The following is a 13787-nucleotide window of genomic DNA, read 5'->3' as shown; positions in this document are numbered from 1 at the left end:
TGCCTGCCTGCCTGCCTGCCTGCCTGCCTGCCTGCCTGCCTGCCTGCCTGCCTGCCTGCCTGCCTGCCTGCCTGCCTGCCTGCCTGCCTGCCTGCCTGCCTGCCTATCTACCTATCTACCTATTTATCTCTACCTACCTACCTACCTGCCTACCTGTCTGTCTGTCTGTCTGTCTGCCTGTCTGTCTTTCTGTGTGTCTGTCTGACTGTCTTGTCAGTCAAAAAAAAAAAAAATTACCAGAAAAGCCTCTGGGGAAGTAGTTTATTTTGAAAGGCAAAGCTACCGGAAGTCCCTGGCATTAGCTCTGATGCAAACTTGGCAGCAGTGTAACTTGTCTTTATTTTTGTATTTGGATCAAAGGAAAAATAGGGCTTCTTCAAAGCATAAATCTGAATAAAAATCTGTTCTAAAATTAAAGAGGTGTGCAGTTATTAGAAGTGCTAGTTTGGTGGAGAAATGTTCAAAATTGTCCAAGGAGTGTGCATATAAAGATGTATGAAGTGTACATCATTTGACTTGACATTTTGTATCATATCTTGGCTTACAGTATTCCAAAATCTAAATAATGAAATGATGTAATAAAGGCCTCTAGGGAAGTAGTTTATTTTGAAAGGTAAAGCTACCGGAAGTCCCTGTCATTAGCTCTGATGCTAACTTTATAGCAGTGTAGCTTCTCTTTGTCAGAGGACTGACTTCCGTTTTCATGTTTGGTCCAGGTTTCTGGAATTTACTATCTTCTGGGACTCTGGGCCGCCTCTCGCTTTGATAAACAGCCGCTGGGATTGAGTGTTTCTGGGGAAGGGGTTGATAAAAGGAGCTTCATTTCAGCCTGTTGGCAGTTAGCGGCCGTCATTCTGTCTCATCCTTGAAAAACACGACTGTTTACCTAGCTAGCTGGCTAGCATAGCATCAGCCAGCTGAGTTAAACCACCCAGCATGTTTCGGTACTTGAATGACGTTGATGACGACCCCTACATGATGTAAGTGTGGACATTATGTGTATGTTGTGTAGACACTTGTATCACTATGTGGTTTGCAAGAGGGACGAAATGCACATGCTAGGTGGTGTTTTTTCACTGTGTCTTAAGCAGGTACCCTAACGTTTCTCCAGCTGTGGGGGCCTACAGTGGTCCACCATGTTGGATAGACAATAACAAAAAAGCTGTCAAAGCCCAAAAGCAGAGGAAAATAATCACCAACTGCTCAAATGTGCGATTATCACGACTTTCATAACTTGGGATTAAGCTAATTGATAGCAGGTGGCATTGCTTGTACTAATTTGTACACAAGCTACCTCTCTTAGTATCAGCAAAGCTTTCCATTCTCCATAATAATACTGCATTTTATTGTATTATGTGTACTTAGATATAGTATCCAGTTGAATTGTTTTTATTTGTTTGGCCTTTTGTCTTCTTTAACTGTGTTTATGGATACACCAAGGCCAGTTCCTCTGTGTGTATACCTACTTGGCAATACACCTGATTCTGATTGATGTAATGGTGCAGGTAACAGAGTACCTTTTACATAACGTTGCATGAGGAGTTTTCCACTACATTTGACAAATGCATGAAACTGAAAAGTGCTGACAATCCCTTTTCTTCCCAGCATAACACATCTGCATTCATAGGAAACTGATTTGAAAGGGTTGAGTAAATGTGGAACTGTGGATGTCATTATAGACTTCATGCACCAGCACACACACGCTTCATCATTAGTTTTGAATAATGCAATGCTACTGAAACTATGGTGGGCCTTTTGGGGGGTTCTGTGATCCCCTACTGTCAGCCTGTCACAAAGTCATCAAAAGCACTGTTATAATCTCAAAACAACAGCCAGGCAGGTTCTGAAACAATGCCGTTATTGTGAAGTCAATGATTACAATTTAAGATCCGTTATTTATAATTCCTGTTATAATGTTTGACTGCCTATGCTTCAAGTGTATTTGCCTGAGCAATAGTCCAAAGATCTTCAGTCCATGGTCATCTGTGACAAAAGATAAGCCTCAAATCGTCTCATAAGAGAAGGTGGTAACAGAAATGATTTTGCGTATGGGAAAAATCAACATAGTTGTCTGTCCTCTTTCTGTCAATTGGGTAAGTGACTCTGTTGTACGGCTCCTTCCATGCTCTGAAAAAGCTTGATTTAAATGTAACCTTAAGTGACTAGTTAATTGGCTGGAAAGGAACCTGCAACATTAATGCTTGGCTCATTACTCACACTGTGGGAACTGAAACGTGGTTCTTTACTCGAGGAGGTTCAGTTCACCCTTTAACACGTTATACATAAACTCAAGTCAAACCGGTAGTATACAGTAAGCATGCTTTGACAACATGGCAACGCTAGTTTTGATACAAATCTGAAACTTGGGCACCCATCCTTTTTTTTGACACTTTACTTCACCTTTGAAAGATAAAGATGTTTCCATTACCAGACCATTTGTTTTACCCCAAACTCAACAAGTTCCAAAAAGATGGTTTTAGGATTGAAACCCTATGGGAACATGTTGATATCCTGGGCCCAGGAGTTCAACACTTTTAATCCCTATCGGATCAGATTTGGATTTTGGGGAGTTCAAAACCAAAACACAGGATTAGGATCACTTTGATATCAGATCAGGAAATCCAATCCAAGCTTTAATCTGGACCAAATCTTGAAAACGGGTAGTTCAAACCGACAACACAGGATTGGCATCAGTTTGATCCCAAGAAACGGGATTATCCTGATCCCACCAGAGGGCTGGCTTTCCAGGATTATCAGAGCAAAATGAACTGTACAATTTATTTAAAAATATGTTCCAATATAAATAAGATGGCAAAGTTTGTTAACTGAAATAATACACAATGTTTAGCCTTCATGGCAAATACATTTTATTTTTTGCTCACGTTTGTGGCGGCCTATTTTGCTTTCAACCAAATGTTGATGACATAAATGTTTATGCTCATAAAAGTATCACAACAAAGACTGCCAATCACAAATGTAATTTAGATTAAAGGAAAAATATCTTCAACAAAAAAAAAGTCCATCACCTTTCAAAAGTAAATGCGGACAGTGGATGTCTCTGCAATGTGGTCTCTTGTCTTCCTTGTATTCTTTTTCATATCCACTAGATGGAGATCGGTAGGATTACAGCACCGATATTCAGGATCGAGTCATCTTGAAAAGCCTGCATCTGGATCAGGGTGATCCTATCCCGAACGGCTTTGAAATACTGGGACTAAATCTGTCCGAGTTGTCTGATCCTGGATCACAAAAAATGGGATTTCAAAATCTGATTTGTTGAACTCCTGGGCCCTCGTGATCCCCAACATATTACCCTTCATTTTTATTATCCAACGTTCATCCTGCACTCGCACTGTACTGTGAGTCTACTCCCCCTTGTCTTGAGTCTTAACAAACCAATAAGTTAAAGTGTAATCTGATGTCTTGCAGGGATCCATTTGCTGCTCACAGGCAGCAGATGAGGATGATGTTCGGACCCTTCGGCATGGATCCCTTTGCTCTCACCCCCGCGATACAACCCCCCCGCGCCCCACGCAGACAGGTAACTCTCCGCCATGTTGAGCCACTATATATGTTTAAACACACATCTGTTTAGATTAGCTTTGTATTATCAACCCCCCACTTTAAATGTCCTTTTAGTCTTTATTATTTACCTGCTTTCATATTGTTTTATTTATTTTATAGGTCTTTTTATTTGTATTTCTGTTGTACCTATATGTACCTTTTTTAAGTTCTTAACAAATAATCTGAGGGGAATTTCTTGTTTGTTTTAACGTGTGATGTGTCATTTTGTAAAGCACTTTGAGCTGCGTGTGTTGTATGAAAACTGACATTAAACGACCCATCCTGTTGGTACCTTTTTAATCTCATTGTACATTTTCTTTCAGGCTGGTGCCATGACCCCCTTCGGCATGATGGGAATGGTAAATAGCTTCTTCTTTGAGCTCTTTGAAAAACTTGAAACATATAGTTTAAATGTAATTGTACAGATGACACATGTACAATTAAGTGACTTCACCCGGTGTCAAAGAGTTTACTGATCTTCATGTGAAATCACAGCATTGTGTGAAAAGCCGTCTCCATGTATTCTAGTTTTAAATCTCATGGTCCATGTTACATTTCAATTAAGTTGGGTTTACACTTAAACACTATAAGGGCAATGTGGTGGGAAAAGACACCATATTTACTTGAATCTGTGCTTGTCTTTTTCACCTTACCAACAGAATAAGGACAAAAGAAACAGGACTTGTTTCTTTTTCCAAAGAAAAACGTAAATTCCATCACACACTTATCTTATTGATTTATCTATTGGTCATTAAAGGATCTTTCTTAAGACATTTCTTAAGTGCTTAAATAAAGCCCATAACTGCATGTTAGTCAAGCTGTGTCCATGATCACACACAGAATAAACACCCACTCAGAGATTGCATTAAAACAAATGTATCATCACCATAACCCAAGATCACAGTTTGCAAATGGCTGTCCTAAAACTTAAGTGTTTCATGCTTCTTCTTGCTCTAAAAAGAAAGTTGAGAGGCTTATAAGAATGACCATCGCTGCACTAAACTGACAATAAAAGCTGTCCTTTCCAACACTGTGTTAATACTTGACGTCAGTTGATCATTTAATAAAGTTTAATTTTTGCAGGGTGGTGGTGGAGGAGGAGGAGGAGGAGGGTTCATGGATATGTTTGGCATGATGGGAGACATGATGGGAAACGTGGTGAGTAGTCCTGTGTAGCAGTTTCCAAATAAACACACGGTAATGACCCTCATGAATGAAAGCTGTGTCTGAACGCCACTCCATTTATGTTCTTCTCGCAGGAAAGAATGTCCGGCTCATCGAACTGTCAGACGTATTCCTCTTCGACGATGATCTCCTACTCCTCTTCAGACGCGGGGCCTCCTGAAGTTTATCAGCAGACGAGTGCGACGAGAACAGGACCAGGAGGGGTGAGGACATCTGATGGTTAAATACTTTTCCATTCAAGGCTTTTATTTGATGTGTGCATACTAGCTACAGTGTAGATATGACAATGAAAATCTGAGGTCACAGCCTCCCCCAACAGTGCAACACAATAACACAGATACAGAATATAGTAGAAATAGTGCAGAATAGTATATATACAAGTCATTGGAATATTGATATAAGTTGCAAACAGATGGTTGTTAGAATAGAATTTGGATGAACCCCTCTTGAATGGTCTCGCATGCAGAGCACACGGTGACATGTGTTCTCTGCTTTTAACCCATCCTAGCACCAGGAGTCTAGTACTAGGGGCAGTGGGCAGCTATTGTACAGCGCCCAGGGAGTGAGGGGGGAAGGGGGATGTCCGGTGCCTTGCTCAAGGGCAGGAGGTGAACTGGGACCTCTCCAAGTAGAAGTCCACACTCCATATAATAGGTCTGGTCGGGCACTTGAACCGGCGACCTTACAGCTCACAGTCCAAGCCCCTACTGACTGAGCCACTGCCGGATGTTCTTTCAAAAGTTCACAATACATATAGGGAGGGAGCGCTGATTGGTGCCAAAGCCTTCCTTCTTGACCTGACTACACTGACTGAACTCTATTTCATTAAAGATCGGCAAATACATTGGCAGATTTTTCACTAAGAGGCGCTATGTGTGTTTGGACTAAACTGAAAGTACTGTGAATGATTGACTTTGGTTCCATAGTGGACTTGTTCCAGTGGGTATTGGGAACATCTGGAAGGAGTTATTGCAGTGTATACTTATTATTTTTCTGGATGGGACGGCTTCATTTAATCACACTGTCACTATTTAACTAACTTTAGAAATATTATTATGTTGCATTAAGGGTTTGTGATTTGTTGAAGAGTGTGGATTTAACATGGTTTATGTGGCAAATTTAAAAGCGTTGTGCCATTTGCCCTGGCTTTTTAATACTTATACCCTTTGTAGGGTTTGACCAGACTCTAACTATTTAAATTGACTGGCACCCCAGCAACTTAAAAAATACTTATTCTGCTCATTTTCAGGTTGATATTTGTACTTAGTGTCTCTACTGGGACATGTCTCCATGCTTTAATGTTCAAAAAGCTCTTTATTTGTCTCATACTGCCTGTCACGTACATTGTGTTGGAGCCAATAGAAGTGCAAGTGTTACGTTTTGATGTCAGTATGATACTGAAGTAAATAAAGGAGTCTGGTGGAGGGGTTTCAGGCACAAGGATTTGAGCTTTTGTGACCATTACATGCACAAAAACTCACCCAGGAAACCACCCACTACACCCACTCACCCACTACAGGAAAGGGGAAACCCAGAAAGAGCCTGATAGGAGCTCTTTAACATCAAAACGCTACAAAGTAGACCTGATTAACCTCTTTAAGTGTGACTGGATGTTCATGCTTCATTTGTGCTGACAGGACTGTGGCTTTCTGACCTCATTAACACATGAAACGGCATTCATTGTAGTGACAATAAGTCGATCATGTACAGTATAAACATCATCGTTGTCATACAAACATTTCAGCCCGAGTTCATTGAGAGTTCACAGCTGCTGCTTGTTTTGCTAAAGTGACTTGTCATCACTTTTGTCTTCAGATCCGTGAGACGCGGCAGTCGATGAGGGACAGCGAGAGCGGCCTGGAACGCCTCGCCATCGGACACCACATCGGGGAGCGTGGACACGTAATGGAGCGTTCACGAAACCGCCGCACCGGAGACCGCGAGGACAGAAATGACTTCATTAACCTCGATGAGAGTGAGTCAACGGGCCAGAAAGATGCTCGATGTTCAGGAGAGAGGCGTGCACTCGTCCCTAATAAATCGTCTGGGTTAACGAGAAACAAAAGTAATGTTGTCAGATTACACGGACCACTGGGTTTTAACCTGGGGGACGACAAAGTGTCACGAAAAGCCTCCTTGAGTTTAAGGACCGTAATATAACTTGATGAAAGCATACAGCCTATATCATTTCTGTGAACAGCTTCATCCAAATCACTCGTTCTACCTGAAGTCCATGCAGTTATTAGGGTCATTGTTTGGCTCAATTCTTCAGTTTAACAGTTGATAAGGCTGGGCGACTTGAATAACATCATATATGTCGATATTTTTGACCAAGTACATCGATATCGATATTGGCAGGACCGTTGGTGCTTTTACAAAATATTCACACAATGAGAATTCTGATAAATAATCCTCTGTTATGTGAATTTAATGACTTAATGACGTAAAGGCAAATAACTAAAGGATCAGAACATTTTAACACTTTATTGTACTTCTGACTTTAAAACCAGGAAAACACGATGCTTATTTGATTTATCGATATTTAAAGTCTAAGACGGTATCGTGTCATATGACAATATCAATGATATATTTAAGCAATAGCTCACGACAGGCTGTGGTATATGGCCATTATATCACAGTTAAGGGGCGTGGTTCGGCCCCGCTGTTTTCTTGTCCCAGTTTGAAAAGCAAACATTTTCAGCTCAACTGTATACAGTTAAATCGACCGGACTTCTTTCTGCAGATTTGAGCGCCCTTAACAACGGTCAATAAGTCCTTGCCGCACATTATCCCTTACATGTTTCCATCTTAAGCTTTGTTAGTTAGTTAGTTTCGTAACGGACGTAATGTAACGGTTGTAGCTTTTCTCAGGCGCGGAGGGATACTGACTTGCTGTGAAAAGTAACTACAATTCTACCCGTGATATACGCTCATTATATCACGGCTAAGAACCAATCAGATTGCTTGATTTGACTTGTCCGTTTTATAAATACATATATTCTCCAGCCATAGTGTGTATTGTTTTTGAAATATATCCATACAATATGGTACTTAGTCAGGGGTCGTCGGTTTACTCAAAGATAGAAAAGGTTGTGAACCCCTGACCGTGACCCTGACGTTAAGATAAGATAAGATGGAACTTTATTCATCCCCTCGGGGAAACTCAGGCGTTTATGGCAGCAACAGTGTCAGAATGAAAGATAGGATTCACACAAGGTAAATACATGTCATAGAAAGACAAGGTAAACTTAACTAATGTGCATTTAAAAAAAAAAGAGGAATAGTTTCGGCGAAAACTAAAAGGGTACCACGGGGTCAGATTATAATTTTCCAAAGGGGATAAGTTAACAAAGAAAGTAGAAAGAAAGTGAGGTCATAGAAAACTATTTCTGCTAAAAAGTGAGCAATGAGATTGAAACATTTCAGATGTGTGTATCTCACACTGCACTGTCAGAATAAAGTATAAACTACAACAACTGAAATGGAAATAATCCGGTACATAAAAAGTATCTCAAAGCTTAAGTACAGTACTTGTATCTTGTTTTTAAGCTACTTTTGAATACTTTTGACTGGTAGAGTACTGCATCATATTGTACAGTATAAGCATATCAAGGTGCTATTGAATACACTTGCCTTGCCTTCAATTCCTATCCTTTCCTCCCCTCCTTTAGCTGATGCTGGAGCGTTTGACGAGGAGTGGAGGAGGGAGGCGGGGAGGTACGTCCCCCCGACCGCCCGGGCGCTGGAGTACGGCCGAGATCGACGGGGGGGCGGTCAGCAGCTGGCCCTCCCGGCCCCCGCGGCCCCCCCCAGCCCCCCGACCCCCCCCGGAGCCCGGCACGAGTCGCCCAGACACGAGTCGCCCAGACACCGTCAGCCTCAGAGCCGCCCGCGCTACGACTGGTGAAGGTGAGGGGATTCACTATTCTGATTTAAAGGCCTTAAATCAGTCCAGATGGTTTAGAGAGAGCGAGAAATAGACGGATAGAGAGAGAGAGAGAGAGATAGAGACAGATAGAGAGAGAGAGAGAGAGAGAGATAGACGGATAGAGAGAGAGAGAGAGAGATAGAGAGATAGAGACAGATAGAGAGAGAGAGAGAGAGAGAGAGAGAGATAGACGGATAGAGAGAGAGAGAGAGAGATAGACGGATAGAGAGAGAGAGAGAGAGATAGACGGAGAGATAGATAGATGGATGGATGGATAGGTAGATTAGTACTTTATTGATCAATTTGGGAAATGTTTGCGTTGCAGCAGCATAAAAAACAAGGAAATATACATAAGAGAAATAAACAGTCCAAAATATTTCTGAAATAAAATGGCACTAAAAAGTAAAAAAATATACATGTGGAAATACAAATTTCCAGTAGCAAATATAATGCAGGACATTATATATACATTAATTGTGCAAGAAAGGGATTATTCAATATTCAATTGAATATAAATGTAAAATGTGCAGTGGGAGTTAAAGTCCAGTTATCAGAGGGTTCTCTTCGGGTCAGAGGGTTCTTCCTCTTCGGGTCAGAGGGTTCTTCCTCTTCGGGTCAGAGGGTTCTTCCTCTTCGGGTCAGAGGGTTCTTCCTCTTCGGGTCAGAGGGTTCTTCCTCTTCGGGTCAGAGGGTTCTTCCTCTTCGGGTCAGAGGGTTCTTCCTCTTCGGGTCAGAGGGTCCTCTTCGGGTCAGAGGGTCCTCTTCGGGTCAGAGGGTCCTCTTCGGGTCAGAGGGTTCTCTTCGGGTCAGAGGTGATTTGTTGCACAGTTATCGCAGTGGGCAGGACTGTTTTCCTGTATCTGTCCTTGTGATGTTTTCTGGCTCTAATTTAGCTGAACTCACTAACATTTAAAATATTCTGATACGTTCGAATGGCTATGTGTTGCTAATGTTCGCTCATAATATCTAGTTGTTTTGCTGGAAACATACAGAAACATATATTTACATTTTGAGCACTTACCAATTTCTATTTGATGTGAAATGTCCTGCTCATTACAGTCTTGGTCACAATTCTTAATCAAGCACATTGAGGGAAGTCTTCTAACTAAAGTCAAAGTCAACTTTATTGTCAATCTTTCAGTTTGTGTGTACAGACGGAGAGATCAAAATACTGTTTCCCCAAATACAAAAATACAAATATATATATAGAAATATGTATAAAAAAATATATATACACAATCAACAGACACATTTATACATATCCACACATTTAGACGTAAATAGAAGCACAACAATCAATATATACAAAACAACAGTCACTTCAATAACTTTGAGAAATGTGCATTAGTGCACGTGACGTGGGTTTGCTATCCTGGCTCCAGGATGGTGGAATGAGCTCCCCATTGACATCAGGATGGCAGATAGCTTGCACATCTTCCGGCGCAGACTGAAAACTCATCTCTTTCGACTCCACTTCGAGCGATAGAACTATTAACAAAGCACTTATATACTAATAAAGGACTGGCTTACCTAAAGCCAGTTGAGTAGCACTTGAAATGTTTGGCTCTATGAAACCTGATGTACTTATATGATTCTGTTTTCTTCAAGTTTGTGTCTTCCTGGTCGAATGTACTTATTGTAAGTCGCTTTGGATAAAAGCGTCAGCTAAATGCAATGTAATGTAATGTGACAAGTATCAATGTCAAATTAGGCTTTTAAGCTCCAGTATCAGCTGTAGTTTGAATAGTTCCGTTGTAATATTACACAATATAAGCTTGTATATAAGTATATAAGCTTGTATATATAAGCTTGCGCCTCAAACAGAAAGCTGTGCTGCGTCAGGTTTTCTTTTTGCCTCCCTAAAACAAGTTAGAAAAAAAATGACTCGAGGACAAATTGCTGCGGAGAGAAGATTAAAGTACTTTATTCAGATGCAATGCAATAAAAGTCAAACAAGAGATTCAGTTCTATTTGTAAAGCCCAATATCAGAACTTTTGACTCAAGGAGGACACCTGGACCCATGATACAGATATTACAACTCCTGAACAAACAACCACAACACTGCTAACAAAAGAAGCACGAGAGTTACATAGTGATGTCACGGTGGGAGAGAAACACAGGGATGTTTGCCTTTACATGCACACAAACCTTTTTAACACACTACAGGAAAGGGAAACTCCCAAAAAGCATAATGTGCCCCCTTTGAATGAAATACTACACCCCCACAATGAGCATTTATTTATCTATTACTCATCCAATTGGGAGAGTTTGCAAATGGAAGTTTTGATATAGTTTTGATAAACCAGGCCCCCACATCTTCCCATAAAGAACTTTGTACAATTTTTGCATCCTTCATTTGATTGATTGATACATTTTATTTCGATCAAGTAAAATAAATAATTACAACACAAACAAAAAAATGACATTTACAACAACAGCATTAGCAACATAAACAGTCCCACATCTAGTGTTCGAAAAGGAGTGAGAAGTATAATTCATTTAATCTCACCCCCTTGTCCCTAAATGATTTATTTATAATCTGCAATAATTATCATTATTATTAATTTGTATTGTTATTATTATTATTATTATTATTAATCTGCTTTACCTGTGGATTGACATATATGCATATACACACATGTACATACACACACATATATATATATGCACATGTACACACCTACATACTCACACATATACACATAGTCAAACACCTTCCCTATCCCTGTACCTCGAGAACATAATTTCTCTGTATTTCCTCTTGAACTGGTTAATGTCTGGACATCGCTTTAGCTCCACATTCACACTGTTCCATAGTCTCACTCAAGGAGTCGAAATTAAAATCTAAAACTCCTGTAAGGAAACTTCAAAACACGTAGTGAGTAATTGATGCACACATTCACACGTCATTTCTGGGTGAAGTATTCCTTTTGAGAGATCCTGAATTGTTCAATAAATGATCTGTTGGGTTTTCCCCTCCGTTATTTGTGGCGCTAATCTCTGTGTTTGGTCCTCGCTCTCTGCAGGTTTCCCACTTGGTCGCTCAGATGAAAGGAGTTGAGGGAAGATTTCCCCCGATGCTGTGAAACGCTGAAGACGGACGGTGATGATCGTCACAACTGCCCGTCGTAAATGTTTGATATGACTGGACTGTCTATTCATGAACAACATACACACACACACATACACACACACAACCAAACCCCACATGCTTGATAGTTACATTAACTCCTCCTCCACTGTTACACTCTACACACACACACACACACACACACACACACACCCTTGTACAAACATGGGTATAACTACACTTTATATATACTCATTCTCAAAACTTGACATGTGTTTTTGCCCACTGCACTAAAGTGCAACAGTATACAGTACATCTGCTGTACAGTCCATTTTATGTTTGTGAAGACACTAGTGTGTCAGTGAATTGAATTGTATACTGTTAACTAATTAATCTAACTAAATAAAAAGGTCATTAAACATTGTTAGATAATTACAAAATGTGTCTCTGTTGTGCTTGTGTTTGAGATTGGATGTCTTGAATAATAAATGATGGAATGTTTTCTAAAACTGAATCGTAATACTCTTCAACGTACAGCTTAAAAGCAATATATATATATTCAACTAAATATGTCCTTTTTTTGGTTTGTGTGTGTACAGGCTAATTGGTTTTCCTCTGTGTGTAAATGTGTCATTTTGCTGCCGTGTTTTACTTTAAAGGGGCCCTATTATGCAAATGTTTAGGTTCATATTTGTATTTAGTGTCTCTACTGTCACATGTCTCCATGCTTTAATGGTCAAAAAGCTTTTCTCATACTGCCTGTGCTGCAGCACCTCTTTTCACCCTCTGTCTGAAACCAGAGCCCAGTCTGCTCTGATTGGTTAGCTGGCCGGCTCTGTTGTGATTGTTCAACCGCTTAGAGATGTCCTGCCCCTTAGCCTATCACGTACAATGTGTCAGAGTAGACAATAGAAGCGCAAGTGTTACAAAGTGAGGTCATTATGTTACGGAAGTAAACTGAGTCCAATGGAGGCATTTCAGGCATTACATTACAGGGATTTTAGCCTTTGCAGACCATTTACATGCACTGAAACCTATATAACACTACAGGAAAGGAAAAACCCCAAAAAGCATTATAGCACGGCATGTACATGTATCCATGCTTCCTCTTCCCTGTGCATCGTGTTTGCAGGTCATGTGACCTCCAGATGGAGCTCTCAAGTGGAGCAGCCAATGAACAGCTTCTGTTTTGACAAATCACTTTCTCCCATCTCCCTGCCTGCACGCTGTATCTTTAATTACAACCATATCTATTTTTAAACATGCGTGCTCCCTCCAGCGTCTCGTCACCTGTCTACTTCCTGTCTTCTTTCATCCTCGTCATTAGATCTCTAAACTCTTCAGACACGGCAGCTCGTTTTGTGCATCTGTCTTCTCTTAGATGTATCCTCCTCATGCTCTCTTTGATCTGAAATGTTCTGCCTGTATTTCCACATCTGAAGGATACAGATGTTTGTTTCCAAGTTACCTTTCAGCCTGTTATGACATTTCTCTGCTGTCATAACAGCTCTCCCTGGATTTGGCAGCAAATTAAATGTGCATGTTAACAGTTTGCTGGGACAATATTTGCACACATGTCATCTTGCATTTTGTTAGCTGATGTGCACATGTACACTCGGCAACAAATGACAAGCCTTGAGTCAGGAACACAATGTTTAAAGGTCACCTATTACCGGGGGGGGGGGGCAGCTGCCCCCCCCCCCCCTCCACTGTAGAGCCTTTCCCCCAGCTGCCCCCCTAACTTTTGTGTCCCTAAAACTGTACTTGTAGAAACAAACATACACTATGTCCACAAGATTCTCAAGCAACGAAACAAGCAGTTCATTAATTAAAAGTGAATCATTTTAAATATCATTTTAGGCCCGTTAAAAACGCAGCTACGGCCCTGCATTAAACTGCGGAGCGACGTTCACACAGACCGCGGCTCACACAGCTGCAGAGAGGGAGCGAGCTGTCCCACCACCTGAGGGTGGATCAGCTTCCCCTGGGAGTGTTTCCCCTTCCACTAGTTTTGTTTTTACTAAAGACGAGAGCTTGAA

At 40.9% G+C, this 13787-nt stretch overlaps 1 protein-coding gene across 1 annotated transcript; it reads left to right on the top strand.

Moving 5' to 3' along the window:
- The first annotated feature begins 643 nt into the window (after nucleotides 1-643).
- mlf2 (myeloid leukemia factor 2) lies at nucleotides 644-12262 on the top strand. The gene is made up of 8 exons (XM_034224867.1): nucleotides 644-980; nucleotides 3430-3541; nucleotides 3888-3923; nucleotides 4648-4722; nucleotides 4824-4952; nucleotides 6565-6724; nucleotides 8421-8658; nucleotides 11705-12262. The coding sequence occupies exons 1-7, from the start codon at nucleotides 937-939 to the stop codon at nucleotides 8654-8656; spliced, it is 792 nt and encodes a 263-aa protein (XP_034080758.1). The 5' UTR covers nucleotides 644-936; the 3' UTR covers nucleotides 8657-8658; nucleotides 11705-12262.
- The last annotated feature ends 1525 nt before the right edge of the window (nucleotides 12263-13787 follow it).

This window comes from Gymnodraco acuticeps, unplaced genomic scaffold (genome assembly GCF_902827175.1).
Source record: "Gymnodraco acuticeps unplaced genomic scaffold, fGymAcu1.1, whole genome shotgun sequence".
In the NCBI taxonomy this organism is placed as follows: domain Eukaryota; kingdom Metazoa; phylum Chordata; class Actinopteri; order Perciformes; family Bathydraconidae; genus Gymnodraco; species Gymnodraco acuticeps.
This window is presented reverse-complemented; position numbering and strand designations above follow the sequence as displayed.